This window comes from Crinia signifera, chromosome 6 (genome assembly GCF_055691185.1).
Source record: "Crinia signifera chromosome 6, ASM5569118v1, whole genome shotgun sequence".
Classification (NCBI taxonomy): domain Eukaryota; kingdom Metazoa; phylum Chordata; class Amphibia; order Anura; family Myobatrachidae; genus Crinia; species Crinia signifera.
Genome location: NC_139222.1, coordinates 200,022,023 through 200,036,659, shown reverse-complemented (window position 1 = coordinate 200,036,659; position 14,637 = coordinate 200,022,023). Strand labels below are relative to the sequence as shown.

Below are 14,637 nucleotides of genomic sequence, written 5' to 3'. Positions count from 1 at the left end.
ATCCAGATAAATGACTTTGCTGATTGTCTTATCACAGTGTCACATTGTCACACTTTGAATTGTGATAACTCCTGTTCATGACAGGCACGAACAAATCTCGGTCCGCAACACAGTCAATACTGAACATACGATATGGGGACAGGGACAGCGAGAATATGGACATGTATCTACCCAAGGGAGAACCAACAGGTGAGACTTCTCAGGAAAATAGGTAAAGACTTATTTAAGAATTGTTTGTGTCCATTCTTTAGGGGTATGGATCATTAGGGGCCTTATTTTGGTTCACTCTTTCTGACAAAATCCTTCTTAGATGGACAAAACCATGTGCACTGCAGGGGAGCATATGCAAAATGTGCAGAGAGAGTTAGATTTGGGTGGGGTTTTACTTCAAAGTGAGATCTATATTGAAGTGTCAAAATAAAGCAGCCAGTATTTTCCCTGCACAGAAACAAAATTACTCACCCAAATCTAATTCTCTCTGCACATGTTACATCTGCCCCCCTGCAGTGCACATGGTTTTGTCCATCTAGGAAGTATTTTGTCAGAAAGAGTGAACCAAAATAAGGCCCTAGGTCACCAGCATTATGGTAGAAAAGCATTAGGTTGACACCATTAGGTCGACATACAGGAATGTTGACATGACTTTAGGTCAACTGGATCATTAGGTCGACATAAGTAAGGTCGACAGGGTCATTAGTTCGACTTTGAAAAAGTTGACTTTTTTTTTTTTAAACCGGAATGTCAACACAGTCAACATAAACGCTAAAACGCAGCACCGCATCCCCACGCTGCACTTACCATGCTTTGGCCACGGTCCCTCCCTGCGCTCGGCACACAATTTTATTCTCCCACCACGCCCTAGTGGATGGTAGAGCATGAAATATAACCTGTCGGCACATTTTTGCTCAAAAACAGTAAAAAAAAACATGTGGATCTAATGACCCTGTCGACCTTACCCATATCAACCTAACCCATGTCTACCTTAACCCCTTCAGTGGTGGTTTTTTTAAGGTAGCGCTCCCCACTGGGCGAGTTTTTTAGAGGGAGCCAGAGGCAGAACTCTGGGAGGCAATGGAGTCATCTGCCGCCGGGCTCCTGCTCCCAAGGGGGCACCTCTCCTCTCCTGCAATTTTCAATCAGTTAATTGAAAGCCATTGATATAACTTCTGTGGCTGACTCTGCCTCCTAGCAGGACCATAGAAGTCACAGTGTTTTAAACATAATATACATACATACATATACAGGTTGAGTATCCCGTATCCAAAATGCTCGGGACCAGGAGAATTTTGGATAACGGATTATTCCGTATTTCGGAATATTTTAATATTTCAATGATGTATTTTGAAGTATCTTGCATTTATGCTGTATAAACACATAATATACACACAAATATATTTTATTACCACATAAAATACACACAAACATATTTTAATTGTTCAAAAAACAAGGTTTCAAAACGTGAAACAAAATGTGTGTACTATCTCAGCACTGAATTTGAATGCCAAGCAATCATTGTCTTGCACATATATAGTGCCAGTTACATATCATGTCCCCAGTGATGCTGTTACATATGTCCCCAGTGAGTTTTTAGCAAAAAAAAATTTTGTTTTCACTTTCTGGAATGTCCGTATTTCGAAATAATTCGGATAACGGATATTCGGATACGGGATACTCGACCTGTATATATATATATATATATATATATATATATATATATTTACTGTATGTAAGGTGCAGTGTGTGTGTGTGTGTGGGGGGGACACCATTATTTATCTTGCCTCCGGGCAACTGGGACAAACTTACGCCACTGGGGGGAGCGCTACCTAAAAGAAACCCATCATGTTGTGCTTAGGGTCCGGGCAGCACCGCTGAACATTATGTCAGCTGCTGCCTGCCCCGTCCCTGCATGCAGCAACCCGACTTGTCATAAGCCGACGCCGCAGGCTGTAATACAACAGCCGGGGGAGGGGTGAGGCGGAGATGCGGCAGAGGAGAGGGAGCCAGCGCTAAACACTGTCAGTCCCGAGAACTTTCTGGGCTTGCCAGTCTGGGCATTAAGGCATAGCCTGGAAAATTCTCGGGATTACCAGTGAAGGGGTTAAGTCATGTCGACCTAAATGCATGTCGACCTAATGCTTGTCTACCATCATGCGCCCCATTGAGGGGGCGTGTCATGCTCCAGCCAAAGGGCGTGTCTAGTTCCATATATGGAGATATTGTGAAAAGAGATTGTGAACGTGGCACCTAGAAGTGTGGGTGTGCACTGCTACATCTGAGAGGAATCTTGTAAAATTGCTTAGATACAAATGTAGATGAGCCCCAAAGCAGTTAGTAAGAGACTCTATACTTGCTAAAGTGCTGGGAAATGGTGTCGATGAGTCAATGTAAATATATCTATCTCTCATTCCTTGTTTCCTCAAAAATGTAAAAGTGTAATATGGGCTAAGTGAAATGAGGGAGATTGCTAGACTAATGAGGGAGATTGCTGCTATTTCAGAGAATGTCCTGCAGAATGCAGGCGGGTAAGCAACTATGCTGTAACTTCACAGTTAGGCCCTGATTGGCCAGTGATAAAAAACAGACACTTTGGGGGAAAATTACTAAAGGAAATTTGTAAAAAAAATAGGTGTATTTGTATCCAGAAATAATAGATTTTTAGACATTTAGACATTTACTATCCCGAAAATACGGCAATTCGCATTGATGTGCTATCAATACGAATACGAATTGCCGTATTTTCGGGATAGTAAATGTCTAAATGTCTAAAAATCTATTATTTCTGGATACAAATACACCTATTTTTTTTTACAAATTTCCTTTAGTAAATTTCCCCCTTTATCTCTTCACCAAGTTTAATAAATCTGCCCCTGAATTACACATGTGCTCTCTTTCCATTACAGGCTGCCTATTGTTGGTGTACATCCATGGAGGATATTGGCAGTTTCTGAGGTAAAAGTATGAGATAATTAGCAGTGGTTATAATAATGTACTATCATAACAGTGGTATTTGTCAAGGATCGAGCTACCTGTGGCCACAGACAGCATTATAATGTTATTAGATGATATTCTATTGTTTCCTTTTGTTTTGTTTGTTTTCACAGTGAAAAGCAGTTGGAGGTTATTTATAAAGTGCAAAATGTCCAAAGTGCAGTGTATAAGTCCTTTTTCATGTCATGTGCCATTGTGTTGTGATATGCTGGAGCACCTACATTTCTGCTTCTGTAAAAGTGTTGTGCCTGTGGAGCACACACTTGCTGTGGCTACTGGAAGAAGGTGGCATTGCCTTCCTTGCTGGCTTGGACTTATTTTCCTATAGCAGCTTGACAAAACAGCTCTACATCCTGTGCCTCTACCTGATAACTTGTTATTAGCTCCTTTCTTCCAATTAATTCAGTGGTTCCCAAACTTTTTTGAATCACGGCACCCCGGAGTATCAAAATTTCTTTCATGGCACCCACAGGATAAAAAAAATTCTTATTGAGAAATTTAGAAAAAAATATTAAATTAGATAAATTGGGTTTATATGTCATCCTTTGGTTTAAATAAGTGGAGAGGGACAGGATTCACTAATATTTGTTCACATAGTTTTCGATTGACAGCCACCAGCACTGGTTTTGCCTATTATAATGGCTATACATAATATGCATTAGTCCTGAACCACCATCCAGAGTCACCCCTGCAAGGTTTCCGAGGCACCCCAGAGCTTCGGGCTCGGTGGCACACAGTTTGGGAACCACTGAGTGGGAAAACTAGTTTCGATTAGTAAAACTAAAACATAATGTAAATTTCAGAGCATACTTAAGGTGCCCATACACTAGTAAGATTTATCTTCAGATCTGGCTGGTTGGAACAAAAACATGGTTATGGATGAGTGACAGTTTGTCAGTTTTACAGCATTTCCAAGCAAATGGTCAACTGTCATTTGCTCTCATCCATAAGCATGTTTTTGTTCCAACCAGCCAGATCTGCAGATAAATCCGCGTGTGTATGGCCACCTTTACCTTCCATTAACCGTCTCTGGGAGATGCAGCATTGGGCTAGACTAGGTGCTTCATTAGTCTTTGTCCCTCACGGCAAAATGGTATCAATTGCAAATCTGGGAAATCGGACAGACAAAGGGCCTCATTCTGGTTTGCTCGGTAAGCTTACCGAGACACTGCATCGCTGAATACCCGTCCTCCACCCCCCTGCAGCCGATTCGGCGCCAAGTGAGGGGATGTGTAATGAAAATGCATCACCTCGCATGCCTCCACTGCAGAAGAAATCATCGATGATTGCTGACCGTTGAATGATTTCTCCTTCCTTTGCAATTAGAAGTCAGTGAAAACTGACTTTTATTTGCGTACACACGGGGCGGACGACCCTGTCCTCAATAGTTGTGGTTTGCGCAGCAAATATGCACGTGCACAAACCCTGGGAGCAGGTGGAGAGGTGTTTGCTCTATAGTGGATGGAATGGGGGTGGGCAGGGGCTGGAGCAGAGGAACGCCCAGCGTTTTATGGGCGTGTACCAAAAATGGTCGGCGTTCCCCTGCACACGCAGAAATGTGGATGCCTGCTTGGGGTGAGCGAATGATGTCACATGACATCACCGCCCACCCTGAATTCGTCCCTCTCCATCCAAGATAAGTTAGTTGATGGTCTGCTAGTGAGGGGATACACGCAGCAGGGGAGCCGTCGTTCAGCCGGGCAGCCTTTACCTGTTCGCTAGGCGGCAAACATACGCAGCCTATCGAACTGTTCGGAATCAGGCCCTATATTTTTCAGTTTTTTATGCTTAATAAGTACCCCAGGGATCTGTAGTTGGACCGGTGCTTTTTAATATCTTTATTGGTGATATTGCAAATGGAATTGAGGGTAAAATGTGCCTTTTTGCAGATGACACAAAGGTATGCAACAGGGTAGACACACCAGGAGGGGTAAAACAAATGATTGAGGATCTAGGTAGATTAGAAAAATGGTCAAGGGAATAGCAACTACAGTTTAATGCCAAAAAATGCAAAATCATGCACTTGGGTCTCAGAAATCCAAAGACTAAATATAGTATAAATGGCACTATAATGGAAACTACTAAGGAAGAGAGGGATCTGGGTGTCACTATTTCAGGGGACTTAAAAGCAGGTAGGCAATGTAACAAAGCAATGAAGAAGGCAAGTCAGATGCTTGGTTGCATAGGGAGAGGTATCAGCAGTAGAAAGAAAGAAGTAATAATGCCACTGTATAAGTCATTGGTACGACCTCACCTAGAGTATTGTGTTCAGTTCTGGAGGCCATATCTCCAGAAGGATGGCCATATCTCCAGAAGGATATAAATACATTAGAGATTGTACAAAGAAGTGCATGGCCTGCATCACAAAACGTACCAGGAAAGACTAAAAGATCTTAATATGTATACTTTAGAGCAGAGAAGGGAAAGGGGGGACATGATAGAAACTTTCAAATATATCAAGGGCTTTAACAAGGTACAGGTGGGAGACATTCTTCACAGGAAGAGGAGCAACAGAACACGAGGACTTGCACTGAAACTAGAGGAAGATTCAGGGGAAATGTGAGGAAGAATTACTTCACAGAAAGAGTAGTAGATAAGTGGAATAGCCCACCATCAGAGGTGGTAGACGCAAATACAGTAGTACAATTTAAACATGCTTGGGATAAGCATATTGATATCCTTACAAAAAAATAAGGATCAAATATGGTTTGAGGTAACAGGTTTAAAAAAAGGGGCAGACTAGATGGGCCAAGTAGTTCTTATCTGCCGTCAAATTCTATGTTTCTATAAAGAATTGCACTGGAATGTATATCATATGTAACTATTGTCATTGTTTTCTAGTAAGGATGAGAGTGGCTTCATGGTTCCTCCTCTTGTTTCTCATGGTATTTCTGTGATGGTGATGGACTACGACATTGCTCCAAGAGGTGGGTATGTACACATTCCCATAACCCCTGGCCAACTGCAATCTGTGCACTATAAAGACCGCCATCCACTAGTGCGATATGGACACTTTTTATACGATTCCAATGCATTGCTGCGACGGATAGCAAGAAAAGTGACACATCGCTTGTCATTTTTCCTGCGACTGTGATGCGAGGTGTGATCCTACGGGCTGCAATGAATATTTATTGCAGCCCATAGCCCTTGCTGGGATCACATACGATACATCCTATGTCAAAGCTCTGCATACAGTGTATGGTATGCGATTCTGGTGCCCCAGAAGCTGCCAGGTGAGTTGGCGTGGTACCTTACCCTAGAGGGGCCTTAAGACACCTGTCACAGGGAAATCCTATGTAACATCAGTAATGCTGTATCAGCACACTCAATTTAGGGGTGCATTTATCAACATAGTGCGATGCCGGCGCAGTGGCATCGCCGGACATCGCATTGCGGTGTTGAGTTACACCGCCTGGATGTATGATTAGAAGGGCGCAGGGACAGGGCTCCGAAAGGAGCCCGTCCCTGCGAAGCCCTGACCCGGAAGCCGGGGGGTCTGCGCATGCGCGGTTAAGCGCTGACCCCTGCCGACCCCTCTGACCGCACTGCCCCGCTCGGCAGTGCGATCCCGCTGCCATAGGCTACAATGTGGTATCGCCATCCCAGAATGGCGATAGTCCAGGGATTGAAGCCGGGCTGCCCGATGTTAATACATCGGGCAGCATCCCATCCCCCATAGAAACCAATGGGGGATGCGGTCGGCGGCGGAGCACGGGGGATCGCAGCAGGGATCGGAGATCCCTGCTGCGGTCCCCCTTTGATACATTTAGGAGATACTTAATATTTGCGGCTAAACAGTTTTCGGGGATTTAGGAGCAAATATGGTTTGATAAATGGGCCCCAAAGAAGGCTAATTCTAATAAAGAGTAACGTGATGCGCCATATCCATAGCCCAGCACAAAAATGACATTCCAACATATGAAGGGGAAGACAGGCTGGTGGTGTAAGAACTGGTAACAGCTTTTAGTCACTCTGGCACAATGAACAGGGAACCTTGCTGTTTTGTCACAACCAACACCACTTGCCTCCATATGCCAGCTTCTCTTTCTCTATACCAACCCTGCAGATCCTTGTCTCAGATGCATTACCACTCCAGACATCTACCTAGAAAGGACATGAAGGCACTCTGCTCACCATAGCTATGACGAGCTTTTATGTATTGATTTACTAGGTTGTGGACCTTATTCATGTATGCATGCAAAGACCTATGTTGACATAAGTGATCAATTATCGGCATATTGCACATATGCCACGATCACACTGCGCATGCATTAAGGTTGGCGCTACACTCAGGCTCGCAATGACGATTTCATGGTAAAGGGATGGACAGGAAGTGACCGCTTGGAGATGTTAATGGGGAGGGGTTGCAAAAATGCAGACATATCACGTCTGATATTGGAGAGTGTATCTGCAGTTAGTTGCAAGCCCTGTTTCGGGTTTGGGTCTCTATCTCCGGGGTGTTTTTTTTTTGGGGGGGGGGGGGGGGGGGAGGGGGGGGGGGTTGCTCCTATGCTATTATTAATATGAATTTCCACTCATTTCCAGTCTATCCTGAACACCTCACAAAATGGTTGTCCTGTGGTAGCTGGATGACTATGCTGAACGACTATGCTAATGCTAAGTGGGTGGCACAAACACGTGGCCCAGCTAAGAGTGGCACTGCAGCGGCAGACAGGATGGCAGTTTGAAAAACTAGGCCCCAAAGAGCACATAATGCCCCTTAAAAAAGAGGTGCAAGTTGGAATTGTCCTTGGGCCCTCCCACCCACCCTGTTGTGTAAATAGGACATGCACACTGTCTTTAACAAACCAATCATTTCAGCGACAGGGTCTGCCACACATCTGTGGCTGAAATGATTCGTTTGTTTGGGCCCCCACAAAAAAAGAAGCAATGAATCTCTCCCTATACAAACCAGCTCTACAGAGGCAAGATCTTATTCTCATTGTCATCCTCTGATTCCACACCCCCTTCAGTGTGTACTTCCTCATCCTCACCAATTATCAATTTGTCCTCACTGGACTCCACAATCACAGGTCCCTCTGTAGTCTCTGGAGGCAATTGCTGGTCTTCATTGAAGAATTGATCATTCATTTTGATGAACATCATCTTCTTCACATTTTGCGGAACCAACCTCCTACGCCGCTCACTGTCAAGGTTCCCTGCTGCACTAAAAACTCTTTCGGAGTACACACTGGAGGGAGGACAACTCAGGTAAAATAGAGCCAGTTTGTACAGAGGCTTCCAAATTGCCTTTTTCCTGCCAGTACAGGTAAAGACTGTGTGACATGCCTACTTGGATGCTGTTACCAATGTAATCCAATGTAAACCAATGTAATCCTCCACCATTTTTTCAACGATGACAGCATCGTATGCTTCGACAGTAGACATGTCAGCAATCGTTGGCAGGTCCTTCAGTCTGGACCAATTGTCCAAACTCTCTCCTGTCTACCCTGCATCACCGCCAGCGGGTCAGGTAGGAAATTTGAGCTGTTTCCTTGCAGCCACAGGTGGGAGAAAATAAAGAAGGAGCTGTTGCCATATCACAGTCCACTTTAGATGACAATCTCCTGACCAGCAGGCCTTTGTACCACTGTAGACTTGTGTCCATCAGAAACAGAGACACACCATATGCTTTAAACCGAGGATCGAGCATAGTGGTTAGAATGTATTCCTCTGACTTTAATAGACTGACCACCCTCATATTCTGGCAAAACGTATGAAGGGCTTCATCCACAAGACCTACATGCTTTGTGGAATTGCAACTCTTTAGTTCCTCCTTTACTTTCTCCAGCTGCTTCTGCAACAGCCTGATGGGGAATGACTTGACTCAAGCTGGCAGTGTCGGAACTGACTTCACATGTGGCAAGTTCAAACGGCTGGAGAACCTTGCACAACACAGAAATTAGCCTGCACTGTGCTTGACTCAGGTGCTCCTGTCACTTTTAAGGAAATGCGCCACCACCAAATTTATTGTGTGGGCAAAACATGGCATATGTTGGAATTTGCCCATATGTAATGACCGCACAATGTTGCTGGCATTGTCAAATATGTTGTATTGCTTTAAAAGGGTTGAGCTGTGAAATAATTCTTGCAAAAGTACAACTGGGAACTGGCTAGGCTTAATTAGAGTAATAGTATCACATTCTTTATAGGTAACATGGACCTCATGGTGTCGCAGGTCAGGCGCAGCATTTCTGTGGCCATTACGCAGTATCCAAAGATTACGTAAGTCTAAATTCTGGTATTAAGGTCTTCTGTAGGTTTTCAGTCATGAAGCTCTGAAATGTCTATTCAATGTCTATTCAATGTTTATAATACATTAGGGCCCTCATTCTGGTTGGCTTGCAAAGCAGCGGGATTTGCGAGCCTTTTAGCACCGCCTGCTGTTTGCCCAAATTTCAGCAGCCCGCCCACTTCCTCCCAAGGGTGAACGCAAATCTAAGTGATCTGAAAGTCACTTAGATATGTGTGCACATTACATGTGTGTGAGCGATTATCGAATGATGTGGGTGTTTACCAACAGGCTGCGAACATCTATTCGCAGGCCCTGTGAACACATGCTGCAAGAGGGGTGTACCACCATTCACATGGTGGGTTCTGGTTGACTCGCAAGGGTGCAAATTTACATCTGAGAGTATTAACCAGAATAACCCCCCAGTATCAGATTATACATTTCTATTATTTTGCTTTTTCAAGTGTAATCTGTTCCATCAGGGTTCTAATGTAAATGTTAAAATCAAGTCATTGTCATAGTGCTCTGTACAAGGGGTGTGCAATAACTTTCCGCATAGGTAGAATATACACAACCTGGACCACTGTGTTTCAGTAGTTTGCAGAATTTTAGCATGTGAGTATGACCCTGGGAAACGAGGAGCACTGCAGGCGACATGTGTCTGCCATCACCCTGGACAATGTTGTTGCCATGCAGGCCATAGTTGAGGTGGATGCCAGGGTTGCTGTGACCCATTTTGAAAAGAAGATAGGCATCTCATTGGGATCCATCTACTAAATACTCCATAAAAAGCTTGGCATGAGTAAGGTTTCTGCATGCTTGGAGCCCCATAAATTAACTTGAGAGCAGGAGGCTTGGACAACTTTGTGCTACAACATGCTGGCCAGGTTTCATGGCGGTTACTCAAACTCTGTTGGAGATCATCAGTGGTGATGAATCCTGGATCTACAGTGTTGATCCCAAACAATAGTTGGCCCAGTGGACCCCATTAGGTTATGGATTTTCTTGACCATGAATGTATCCAAGAGCTTGGCCATCCACTGAACAGTCCAGACCTTTCCCCCTGCAACTTCTTTGTATTCCCACAAATCAAGTTCAAGACGTGCCGGATTCGTTTTGAGTCACTGGAAGCTGCAGTGTAGACCTACATACAGCATGTAGAAGACATTCCTGCATCGGACTGGTCCAACTGCTTCAACAAGTTGTTTGTGCACATGCAACTTTGCATAGACTCCTCCAAGGAATACTTTGAAAAAATTGAAAGATTCGGAAACTTATTGTACACCCCTCATATGTACATCGTTGAGGAAGACGTTAGTGCTATATACAGGATAACTATATGCAAAATAAGTATATAAGAGCTGTCCTCTGACATTGCTCACCAATCTTAATGATATCTTGCACAAAAATTCAAGGTGTGCTATGTTCTGTGTCAATTGCTCTCTTCAGCGAGGTTTATCTATGTGGTCATTCTGCCGGAGCCCACCTGGCAGCCATGGCCCTTTGTACTGACTGGTCGGAATATGGGGTGATGCCAAACATTAAAGGTCAGTGCTTGAAAGAAGTGATCTAACATTCCCCTTTACCCCAAAGTGAAGTACGCCTTAATCTGAGTATGCTTTTACTAACATCTCAGACATGCATTCTTAATGTTTGAAGATTGCATCTTCTTATTCGTTTGATATGTGTTTAATTATTATATACTGTAATAAATAAAATCACACCTTTAATAAATGTAAGCACCCTTCAACACTATCTGTACCTATGGTCTATACATTTCACAGATTGGGGAAGATGTACAGTATTAAGCCTGGAGAATTTTTAATCCCATTCTGTACTTTACAGTTACAGTAGGAGCTGATTGGATGGTGTGTTATCACCTTTGATTCAATCTCTTCTCCCAGGCTAATACATCTGCCCAATTGAGTTCTAGACAAATATGGGGTGAAATGTAATAGGATGAGAGAATCAGAAAGTGAGAAATTTCCAGTTTTTTAAAGCGGCAATCCAGTTTGATTTTTTTACATTTTTGACTTTTATAGATTTTTTTAAATTTGCAAGTTGTACACTTTTTAATGGGAAAACATCTGCATGCAAATTGAAGTGAGAGAAAAAAATCAACAGATAAGAATGTGCGATTTTCATGGCAAAAAGTACCCTGAAATTGGCAATTTCTGAAAAACTTGCGAATTCGGTAGTTTTTGACTAAAAATTGCAAAAGTCTAAATATCTCATCCTATTAAATATCACCCATAATGTCTACAATTAGGCTTTGGTTTTGATTCTCTAGCTTCTCTCTCTCCCTTACAGGAGCAATATTGGTCAGTGGAGTGTATGACCTACTTCCCATCACATATACATATGCGAATGATGCCATAAAGATGTCACAGTAAGTATTGTTGGCTCAAACACACTTTACACTAGAAAGTGAGTGTTAACATCCTAGTGCAGAGGTTTCTAAATGCGGTCCTCAAACACTAATTTAAGCTCTCCATGGCTTAGCACAGATGGTTAAATCAAATTGACAGAGTTAATAATTACTACCTCTTTCAGACATATGACCGGGAATTTCTCAGCTCAGAGTTTTTCAAATTAGCAAAAACCTGGGTCTCCGTTCACACTATACCATGGACCCACTAAATTCCCAGGTCAACAACTTTCACACTGCGCCCAGGTAAAAGTGCCATTTTTCTATGGCTCAAAATGTATACCATACTTTCCCTATATTCTAAACACATCTGTCCAAAAGAACCATTGTAGGAGAAACTATACTATGCCAAAAATACACATATTCGTATTCGTATTTATGGCACATTCGGATTTGTATTTACAAATACAAATGTATACGCCATCAGGAAATACGAATAGGAATCACTATTCAAAAGAATGGTGATTCCTAATTTACTAAGCATAAATTAAAGCGTATTGAAAATACGGCGGCTAATTAGCGTAATTGCCGGCCAATTTGTGCAAGCCGCTATTACCTGTTGCTGCTAGGGCCGGCTTCACTTGGACACTGTACTGTGTGTCGTATGCAGAGAACGGGGAGGTCTCCTAGCTGATGCAGGTATTGTTGGGATGTGTACTGCGCTGCTTCATCGTGTCAGTGGTGTTATCACGCATGCGCAGTACACACTTCGGGGAAGCAAAGCAGCAGCTGCGGGAGAAAGGGGTCCTCTTCCAGGAGTCCGTGAGATGTCCCAAGATTCCGGGAGTCTCATGAACATTCCGGGAGGGTCGTCAACCCTGGTAATACCCCTTACATCTAGTGAGGCAAAAGTGTGGGAAGCGCGGGGGCGCGCAACCTGACGCTAATGCTTGCTGCGCGGACTCACCTCGCTGCGCTCCATCTCTCACCTTCGGGCCTATGGTGGTCCCGGTACCTTCCTCTTGCTCCACTAGTTTCCGGAAGCGACTGCACCTGTAAGGGAACAAAGGGGGGAAATCCCCTAAGGGGGGAGGGGATGCTCATCACAGGCACTATTGGCCTCAGAATGGTTACACCCGCTTGTGGAACACGGCAGGTGTAACTGGGGTGGGGGAACGCTCCGGGGAGGGGAAGGAGCACAAACAACACGACAACAGATGCAATACAATTTCTACTCACCAGTCGTTTACTGGTCTTCCGTCACGCTTCCAATGCGGATACCGGCACCTGAAAGTGAACTCACATAACCTCCTGCTCCCTAGGGCAGGGCAATACACCAACGCGCCTGCGGCTTAACGCCCGCGGCTTAACGCCCGTGCAACCTGCGGCCTGAAGCCATCTTACATATCTTGCGACCTAGCGCTGGATCCCTAGATGCCACAGCCTAGCATCGCACAACCTGGCACCTAATGCCCGCGCAACCTGTGACCTTGCGCCGGATCTTCCGATGCCACGGCCTAGCGTCACGCAACCTGATGCCTAACGCCCGCGCAACCAGCGACCTAGCACCAGATCTTCCGATGCCACGGCCTAGCGTCACGCAACCTGCGGCCTGATGCACGCACAACCTGAAAAGAACACAATCTGCACAGGGCCACAATTGGTGAACCCAAGTGCAGTATACAGCACACGGTGTCAAATAAAACAGTACAATGCAAATAGACAACACTGCACCAACACCTAACGAGGGCCTACCTCCCTCTGGCTGCTCCCAGCCATACCACAATAACCCTTGTGGCGATACCTGAATTCGCGGCCTGTCGACGCAGACCTCTTACTTCTTCGGAGAGGCCTCAGCCCTGGGGGGTCTGGGCCTCGCACCCAGCAACACAGATGGGCCTGATGCCCAGCGACACAGATGGGCCTGGTGTCCAGCGACACAGCTGGGCCTGGTGCCCAGCAAACACAATTGGGCCTGAGGGCCGACTATATGGGCCTAAAGCCCAGAGCACAACTGGGCCTAATGCCAGACACACACAAGGGGCCTAATGCCCAATGCCACCAACCTGAGGCCCCCACGGGCCTAGAGCTCGACTATGGTCCCGCAGGCCTGGTGCCTGAATTGGGCCCACGGGCCTATTGCCCGAACACCTGGTGGTCTAGGGAGGGGACCCGCATGTGGACTTACCCGTCCTCGGGCCTTCCGCTGGACCAAGCCTGGTCCAGCCACGTGGGTGGGCCGTCTTCGCTGGAGGTGGGATGCTTCCCACCACCTCCGGGCTTCCTGGCATCTTCACCGGGGCAGCGGAGGCCGGGGCAAGCTCTTTTGCGTTGCACCCCGCCGCACCCGGGCTTCTTCTGTCTTTGCCGGCTGTTCCCGGCACTGTGTACTTCGCCTGGTGGGCGGCAGCGTGTAGCAGTCCTGCGCGCACAGCTGCCGCCTCCCGGGGCTTCCAGCGGCTGTCTCTCTCCACTCCGGGGCTCTCATCGCGTCTTGATCTGGCCCTGAACTGAACTCCTTGCTCCCGGCGCTGGTTAGTTCAAACCAGAGCCCGGGGGCGGGGCTTGCGACGTGGTGAGCCCGGGTTGGCTCGCCGCTGCAGCTTCCCATTGGGTGCCAGAGCGAGAGCCATGATTGGCTCTCCTTTGGCGCCACATTTGAATCTCCTTTGTTCGTGGAGAGCAGCGGGGAAGGCTCGCCGCTGCCCCCACACCCGGCGTCATTGGAGGGTCTGCTTCCGGCTCCCTGGGGTGGCGCCAGGCCACCCCAGGCAAGGAAGCAGGCGCCAACCAGCAGCAGGGCCAGTGACCGCACAAGTACACTGACCCTGGCTGCAGGGGGCGGTGCCACCCGGCGGCAGCACTGCCCCTTCCGCCCCGGTGTTACTTCACCGGGGCGTACTTCTACACTAGCACCACATGAGGCCAAGCATCACCATCGCCGGAGGCCATATACACGGGGTGCGATCTGTGCTTCATTTCTAAAGGTCCACACACACTGGGCGACTATGCCCAGCGTGTATGGACAGTGATGATAGCGTTCATCGCT

At 46.0% G+C, this 14,637-nt stretch overlaps 1 protein-coding gene across 1 annotated transcript in view; it reads left to right on the top strand.

Annotated features, from left to right (window-relative positions):
• Positions 1-14,637, top strand: part of AFMID (arylformamidase) — a 35,326-nt gene that overhangs the window by 7,374 nt on the left and 13,315 nt on the right. Inside the window, exons 4-9 of the mRNA XM_083148609.1 lie at positions 85-189; positions 2,901-2,949; positions 5,830-5,915; positions 9,141-9,213; positions 10,670-10,767; positions 11,531-11,609. Of these exons, the coding sequence (XP_083004735.1) occupies positions 85-189; positions 2,901-2,949; positions 5,830-5,915; positions 9,141-9,213; positions 10,670-10,767; positions 11,531-11,609 (490 nt within the window). The remainder of the gene's footprint in view (positions 1-84; positions 190-2,900; positions 2,950-5,829; positions 5,916-9,140; positions 9,214-10,669; positions 10,768-11,530; positions 11,610-14,637) is intronic.